Source organism: Formica exsecta, unplaced genomic scaffold (genome assembly GCF_003651465.1).
Source record: "Formica exsecta isolate Colony F162 unplaced genomic scaffold, ASM365146v1 scaffold82, whole genome shotgun sequence".
NCBI classification, from domain to species: Eukaryota; Metazoa; Arthropoda; class Insecta; order Hymenoptera; family Formicidae; genus Formica; species Formica exsecta.
This window is the reverse complement of record NW_021853592.1, coordinates 1,087,170-1,095,536: the sequence shown is the minus strand read 5'-3', so window position 1 is coordinate 1,095,536 and position 8,367 is coordinate 1,087,170. Positions and strand designations below refer to the sequence as shown.

Genomic DNA, 8,367 nt, shown 5'->3' with positions numbered 1-8,367 from the left:
AAACATAACAAACAAAGGCCCTATAAAAAAAAAAAAAAAAAAAAAAAAAAAAAAAAATTAAGTCGATCGCACACAAGAGGATCAATTATTTAAATCAATGCAACTGATATCAGAAACGTAGAATAAAGTACAAGTAATACAGGCAATCATATTCAATTGCATCATTCAATGCGCGTTACAATTATTCTTTTAATTTTTTTCAAATACGCTTCTCTCAAACATAAATGTGGCACAAAATATATTAAAAGATTCATTTCCTTTTATCCTCTTCCTTAACGAGCATCTTCGTACGTATTCGAACTAACAAGATACGATTATAAAATACAATAATAGAGCGATCTCTCTCGTGATGGGAGAGAGATCTTTTTTAAAATATTTTTCAACATACACGGATATTACACGGATATCTATTATACATATAAATCTATATCTGATTTTATCAGAATAGCATACACAACACGGAAAAGCGCGACGGAGAGATCCTTCCGGCGATCGATATCTCGCCGAGTTGCCGCCCCGGGAACCGGGAATTTCGCTCGGAGGACAACGGCACCCGGACAATCGCGCTGTCACTTTTCCTCGCGCCGTGCCCGACGTTGTTTCCGGTGTCGCAGCATCCGGGTATCTCACCTGGTCGATTGGTAACCCGACGAGATCCGCGAGCCAGGAGAAGGTGCGAAAGCCGTCGTAGTAATCGTGGTCCATGATCGCGGCCATTGTCGAGGGATTCGACCAAAAATCGGGGTCCGCGATCGCGAGAGATACGCGAGACGGACCACGAGGTCGGCGTAACCAGAGAAGGATGAATCGATGACAGGCGGCGAGTTAGAACGTAACCGGATACAGGCGACGGTCAGCTGAGCGGTAACCATACACGCGAATGAGAGGCGGGCGGATGACTCCGGCGAACTAAAGCAAAGCGAGACGCGCACCAGCTCCGTTACCGGCATTTGGCATTCGCGTCATTTGGCGTGAGATGCTCGTGCTGCGGCGTCGTGCGTCGTGCCGCGGACCAATCGCTCGCTAGCGTGTATAATGAAGAGGTAGTCGTGTGAGTTATGCCCGTATCAGACTACGCATTAAAGATTGAGATTGAAAATTGAAGATTAAACAGATTCACCAATCAAAAGAAAAAGAGAAATAATATTAATATTATAATAATATTAATAAACTTAATATTAATATTACTTTATTAATATATTCATAACATAAATAATATTAATCTTTAATTTTCAATCTTTAATGTTAGTCTGATATGAACTTAAAGCCCGTATCAGACTACGCATTGAAAATTGAAGATTGAAGATTAAAGATTGGAATTTGACTAATCAGAACAAAAGGGACTAAAACTTCTTTGTCCTGATTGGTCAAATTTTAATCTTCAATCTTCAATCTCAATCTTCAATGCGTAGTCTGATACGGGCATTATAGTTATCATCGGAACTTGAAGAGATAATGGAAATCGCTCTATCTATTGTAATCGATTTCGCGATTTATTCACGATTAGACTGTATACTTTGAACATTAGCGCCTTTAAATGAGAAGAGAAATGGAAAACTTGATCGAGAGGAGATATAAAATAAAAAAGAATATATATACATATATCTTAAATTGCTATTATTTACCAAATTTATCTCTGTCAATGTTAATAGTCAATATACACATATATTTTGTGATAAATTTATATATAAAGTTATTGTTTATCTTTTTTCCTTTTGTCTTCACTCTTATATGTATGATTGATTGCATTAAAGAGAGATTATTAATCCAATGATAAAGATAAATATTATACAATTGATTTCAAATTTTGTATTTTTATGTGACACAATTATTTAAATATTTGTAGTTCTTTAAATTTTAAAAAGAGAAAAATTGAAAAGAAAGAATTTCTTATCATGATTGTAAATTATAGATTTGTTTTATCTTAATGTGACATTTCACATACAATTACTTTCTTTATGTAAAGGTACATTGTTTTTTTTTTTTGCAACAGATCCAGAGGGTATAATTTATCGTAATGGTAGATAAGGCTAATCTTTTTGGCTAGTCATTATTCTTGACAATTTCATGATTATTCTCTCATTCTTAAAAACTAGCATATTTATTTTACTGCTCCGATTTATTTTCATTAATTTTATTGTATTAATTATTAAACTTAAATTATTCATGCAACAGCTTAGCTAAGAATATTAATAAAATATATAGTTTATTATTTAGCGCAAAATGCATTTTCAAATGTTTGAGTAATGCATGTTATTAAACTTTATACTACATAAGATTATACATGGATATATACATATGTATCAAAGCCTTTAAAATAGTTGACCATTTTGTTTAATTAATATATTTTCTTTCTTTACGAGTTTTCTTGTAAATGCGATTATTTCATATATATATATATATATATCGCTATGTTTTTAGATATATTTGAAAAATAATGTACATCAAATTTCATTATTGCACAGGTACTATTTTTCTCATATACTCTTTCTTATAATACATACGGTATTTACATACATTTTTCAACTTTTATATATATTCTTGAAACATATAATTATACATATATATTTTAGATATGTCCTAAAATATGTGTTAAAGCAGATCACAAATGTTCAAATTGTTGTCTTAAATGACATATATATGATGTAATCGTCTGATTATGCTCTATATTATTAACATAACTCGACAAACATGCTCGCCTGAATAGATATTACCGTCTCTGATAAGTTAAACTACAAAACAAATACAAGAAAATATAGAAAATAGAATCTTTTTCATTTATAATAATAATAATTATATAAATACATATTTAAAAAAAATGTTTATGATTTGAAAGTATAAAACAATTTTTTATAAATATTCTCTACATAATTTTTCGAGCACTTATCATTATCACTTTTAATATTTACACTGTACATTATTTAACCAATTTTAAATATTTTATACATTTTGTTAAGTATAAGAATTATTTTTTTATACACTTCATATTAAACATTATATTAAGCTATAATGCCATAAAGTGATAGTGTGCTACCACTGCTATTCTAACTCAAAAAGAGAATTATAAGCTAGTTAATGCTTTGATAGCATACAATAAATGTATTGCCTTGTCAGTCATGATTAAAAATCCATCTATTACAATTTCTTTAATGTTAAATTAAATTAGTTGACTATAAAATCAATTTAATATGTAATTAAATATATATTCACTATTTTATTAATTCAATAATCTCTCTCTCTCTCTCTCTCTCTCTCTCTTCCAACATAAGAAAGATAGTTATATAATAGTCACTTTTTTCAGATATATTTGAATTTGAAATTATATGTATATAATTTATCTTTCAGTAAAAATTTTATTAAATTTTATTATATAGTTTCCTTTTTTTTAATTTTCGAAAAAAAGTATTTCGGTTCTTATATTAAATTATTATCAATTTTCACTAGCTAAATAAGATTTTCTTCTATATGATCCCAAAATTTAATAAGCTAAAGTAATTTAACTGTCAATGTTCATTAAGAGTAGTTAAGAGCAAAATAATCTCTGCTGCTAAGAAAATTAAATTCAAGTTCAAAAGGCAATCTGAAATTGGCAGATAATATATACGTAATTTTTGATACACACTACATCTTATATTGCTTTATTTTATTTTTATTTTATGCAGCTTGAGTTTGAAACCGAGCAGCTCTGACAGTACTCCTGAAAGTGCTGATAGTAATACTACTTTAGTAATAGTATATAGATACGGATTAGCTGAGAGCCCAGAGATCTTGAATGGACTCTCCAATTCCTATAAAGTATCCCATTGGATTAATTAACATTTATATTAGCCATTTATCAAATTTGCGATAGAAACACATACCTTTATCAAGTCAGCTGCTAATTTCAATACACTATTTGCGACCATAAGTTCTTCCTTCTTATGTGGCTTTTGTTCAATTTGCAAATATAAATTGATCTGAAAGTTGTGTCGAAAATTATAAATGCTTGAATGTGTTTGTATGAAAGAAAGGGAGAGAGAATTAAAAAAATCTAGAATAAAAATGCAAGTATATTATTGTAAAACTTACTTGCTCGGTTATCAAAACTGAGAGATTTCTATACTTCTTGTTGATTTTTGTTCCTAATGTCATAAATCGTAATATAAATATTCCAAGCGAGAAGCTCCAAAATAACGCTTCGACGTTATATCGCGAGTGTAGGCTTTCAAGATCCTAAAATATGATTTACAATGTTGAGAGAAAAAATGTGAAAGCAATATGTTAAAAAAAATCTATGAAAAACATACTTACTTTAATCAATTCCAAACTTACGAATGACAGCAATAATATCGTAACGATAAATACCGCCGATACAATAACATCCACAGACCGTTGCGGACCTCTTCGCTAAAATCCGAAATTGTATAATGTCAGACATATGCAATTATAATTTTTAAAACGTTAACGTTTAGTATTCTTACTTTCAGATAAGATCTAACACTCAACCACGTTTTTATGTTGCGCACTTTGTTCAAGCGAAAATGTGGCAAATCAGATTTTTGCGCACGTCTAGACGACGTTAAATGAGAGAATAACTTAGCATACAGAAGTCTCTGCTTGTATGTGCGTTCCGCGACTGCGAGTAAGAAAAATAAAAAGCACGACAGCATAAGTCGCTCGAACGTCGAAATAATTACCAGTATTCGTTCCCTAAGAAAGAAACAATTTAAGGGAGCTTTCACTCTTCAAGTAACTATTAATTTTCTAGATATTTTAAATAAGATGTAATGTCATATTTTAGCGGGATATTCTCTCTTACCAGAAAGTACTTCCAAATGCTATACCAATTATTCTACACAAAATATCGGTATAAGTTTCCAAGTTCACTTGAATCATATCACTCGGTAATAGGCTGACAGACACATTACTAATGTTATCCGATCCTATATGATCGCTCAGTCGTTTTATTGACGGTATTAGACATAGTGCGATGCTAAGTATCAGACCACTGTAAAAATAATTCATGCTCTCTGGCATAGATTCGACTCTGGCGATGATTGCTGAACTGATGTCCAACACTGATAACTCGGCTTTCTTGATATCACGTCGCGTCCAAATCGTACATGAAACTATAAACAAAGATAGAAATTAGAGGCTATTAAATCTACTCTATTTACTATAGGATGAACCAGATAATTGTATATGCATGAAATGTGTTTGTCATTACTAACCACGATCAGACGATGTACAAGTAGAATTTAATAATATCGAAGGTGGCAACTCAAATTCCCAAGAGAAGGGATGTTCCACAAATTCTCCATAATTAAGATTGGTCTCACTGGCTAAATCAGATTCTCCAAGTTCTGAACTACAATAATTTCGCGTTTTGTAATAAACTATATAATCGCAAAAAACTATAACTTATTAAGGAAATAAATTTAAATCTCACCTGTAACTACAGTCGTCGCTATTAGTTGTTACTCCCATCCATTCTGTAGCTGAAGTTGTTGCTTCTGTGAGATGATGCGTTGTAGCTTCCTCGCACTCGCCTTCCTCCTCACTCTCGCACTGCTGCCGTGCTTCTCTTGAGCCCAATATTTTTGACGGCACATTTTTCTCCTGCAAAATTAACAGCATTAGCAGAATCAGCAAAATAATATTATGTGCATAAAACATAAACTAAATCACTCAACACCAAAAAAAATAAATAAATAAATAAATAAATAAATAAATAAAAATAAAAAAAAAATAAAAAAAAAAGGAAGGGAAAAATAGAATTGACTTATTTAAGAGATAAGTGCAATTGTAGGAAAAGTAGTATTTGAATAATGTTAAAATATATAAATCTAAAAATAGATAAAACATAGAGTACCTCAATACTGTTGTGAATATTGCTTTTACTATCCGTAAACTTGTCATCATTTTTTAATGGGTCGGGTGCTGCGTGGAAAGTGGAAAACGATGATTTAGCTATTACTCCATTTTTTACCTTTCCAACAAAGATTAAAGCGTGTTAGCGGTTCGAAATGCAACTAAATATGAAAACAAATGAAAAGACTTCTCAATCATACATTTTCATAGGATATTTATATGAATCCTAAAATCGAAAGAAGCACTAAATATACTTGCAAACTTAACAAGTTACATGTTTTTATAACTTTTGCATGTCACCACGAATTCAATAGCAAATAAAACTTTATAACTAATTTTGTAAAATATTAATTAGTTACAAACTATTTTACAAGCGTGTACTTGTAACTCAAACCTGAGCGTTGTGGTGGAAGTGAAACTTGTTGACTAGTGCTATCTTCCGACCACGACATACGGTCTTTATTTTGTCGTGCTACTCCTTGCCGTGATCTATTTCCTTGCACCATTGCACGGCCTATTATTTTGTCATTATCACTAGAAACATTACCATTTAAACTCTCAAAGCCATCGTCATCTTGATGTATATTCGCCACATGTTCTTCTGGCATATCATCTATTACAGACGTAGAGAAATTTAGACATTTGAATCCCAAAATATACGAATTTGCAGAAATAAATAATAATACTCTTACCCGGCTGTTCATGATTAGCTGAGCTTTCGTTTGGGGGATTGGAATTCTCCCCAGTTGCACTTATTGCCTCTTTGTCAAACACTATTTGAGCATTTGCAGATTCCTGTTACAATAGAAAATATATATATGTGTATGTGTGTGCGTACATGAGTGAGTGTGTGTGTGTGAGTGTGTGTGTGTGTGTGTGTGTGTGTATACAGACATGTTTTTCAAAATATCATAAATTTGAATCAATCAGTACTCACTTGAGCTTGATTAATGGTTGAAGAATTCTCGATTACCACTTTTTTAGCAAATCTTACTGCAGTGAATACTTCTTCACTTCCTGTACTTGCCTTCTCAGAGGCAATATCTTGAGAAGATTTTGAATCCTTATGTATACCTTTAATGAAGATTTATTCCATTTTAATTTATAAAAAAAATAATAAACACTATTTTTGTACTATTACATACTTACGTAAATTTTGTCTATGCCTGGACTTTCCGTTTCTGCATCTAATATGTCGAGAGCGTCTCGTTATTCGTTGTCTGGATTGATTACATAGCATAGTAGGACCTGAATGTGTTGATACAATATGGGAGTGAACAATACACAGAACAAACATCATAACGACAGGTACTAATACTTCTGACATCGATACAATCTGTAAACAAACATGTGATAATCAGAATGGAAAGTAATGCAACATGCTCTAAAATATCAACAACTTCTTTACATACTTCTGCTTCATTTTCTCTATTTGCATAAATGTAATACAAGGAAAGGTTGACCACTTGCAAGCTATATAGTAACAAGAAAAACAGGAAGATGCGATAACTTGTTTGCTGTATCCACCACTTTTTGTACAATGGAAGAAACAAGAGTCGCTGAAATGCTAGACAAGCTACTGTTGACAAGCCATGCTTTGGTTTGGCTTTTGGAAATGAAGATCCTATATACATTGATATATCACAGATTAATATACATGCTTATCAAGAAGAATGCTAAAATAATATTCTGTATATATATAGTTGCTAAAATCTATATAGCATACCACGAACAAGATCAACGTCAATTAATTCTGTTTTAAGTTTTGCTGTTCTCATTGGAATATGCGTAAGTCCATCGAGAATATATTGCTCTATGGTTCTTTCCCATTGTTGTTTATCATATGTACCAATCTTTTTTTGATACCTGAAAGGATTTTTTAAATTTATTATTTGATCTTTTATATTATATTATTTTTATACATTTTCTATATATTTTCTAAATACTTTACTTTTGATTTGATATTAATTTAATATTGATTTGATATTAATTACTTTTCTATTTCACTTTTGATTTGATATTAATTTAGCAAATTCAAATTAAACGCAGAGCTCGAGGCGATGACAAAACGGTCAAATTAAATTAATTTGATGACAATCGAGATTTCTTACCAATGTACCAATTCGTTGAGTTCCATATTCATTAAACGCATTAAAATATCCGATAATAATACTCGTTGGTTGCTACAAATATATTTAAGAATCTGCGAAGAAACAAAATGCAATTTTTCGCAAATTGTTATGCGAAATCGGAATAATATTATATGATATAAGCAATATTGAAACAATATTGTATCATTGTATCTCGACGATATCGAGTGCTATGATAAATTTTTGGTTTTATTCACGCACTCGGCTCGTGTAAAGAGCTATTTCAACAATTTCGCATCGTCATCATCTGTTAGCGTCGAAAGAAATCAGACTGGCTGGAATTGATCGCAAGACGAAACGATTTGACGGACAACAAAGCACAATCCATAGGTCTAGAATCTAGAAGTCTAGATGGACGGAATATATC

General features: G+C 31.3%; 2 protein-coding genes across 2 annotated transcripts in view; both read right to left on the bottom strand.

Annotated features, from left to right (window-relative positions):
* The window catches only part of LOC115244556 (lysophospholipid acyltransferase 2), an 8,997-nt gene extending 7,996 nt beyond the window's left edge, over positions 1 to 1,001 (bottom strand). The window contains 1 exon segment of the mRNA XM_029822274.1: positions 631 to 1,001. Within this exon segment, the coding sequence (XP_029678134.1) occupies positions 631 to 717 (87 nt within the window). The 5' untranslated portion in view covers positions 718 to 1,001.
* A 2,388-nt stretch (positions 1,002 to 3,389) lies between these two features.
* Positions 3,390 to 8,343, bottom strand: LOC115244432 (putative homeodomain transcription factor). The gene is made up of 16 exons (XM_029822048.1): positions 7,962 to 8,343; positions 7,577 to 7,716; positions 7,263 to 7,474; positions 7,000 to 7,186; positions 6,788 to 6,924; positions 6,543 to 6,645; positions 6,245 to 6,463; positions 5,852 to 5,919; positions 5,429 to 5,598; positions 5,211 to 5,347; positions 4,799 to 5,108; positions 4,461 to 4,689; positions 4,291 to 4,386; positions 4,069 to 4,212; positions 3,861 to 3,956; positions 3,390 to 3,788 (listed from the first exon to the last, which is right to left on the bottom strand). The coding sequence occupies exons 1-16, from the start codon at positions 8,000 to 8,002 to the stop codon at positions 3,639 to 3,641; spliced, it is 2,439 nt and encodes an 812-aa protein (XP_029677908.1). The 5' UTR covers positions 8,003 to 8,343; the 3' UTR covers positions 3,390 to 3,638.
* Positions 8,344 to 8,367: the final 24 nt, after the last annotated feature.

What these genes read in the sequence shown, in the direction of transcription:
- LOC115244432 (XM_029822048.1), bottom strand. Translation starts at nt 8,002, where the DNA reads ATGCGTTTAATGAATATGGAACTCAACGAATTGGTACATTG. An exon ending in CTCAACGAATTGGTACATTG is followed by an intron (nt 7,717 to 7,961) that starts GTAAGAAATCTC and finishes AAATCCTTTCAG; the next exon opens with GTATCAAAAAAAGATTGGTA. An exon ending in TAGCAGCTGACTTGATAAAG is followed by an intron (nt 3,789 to 3,860) that starts GTATGTGTTTCT and finishes GATACTTTATAG; the next exon opens with GAATTGGAGAGTCCATTCAA.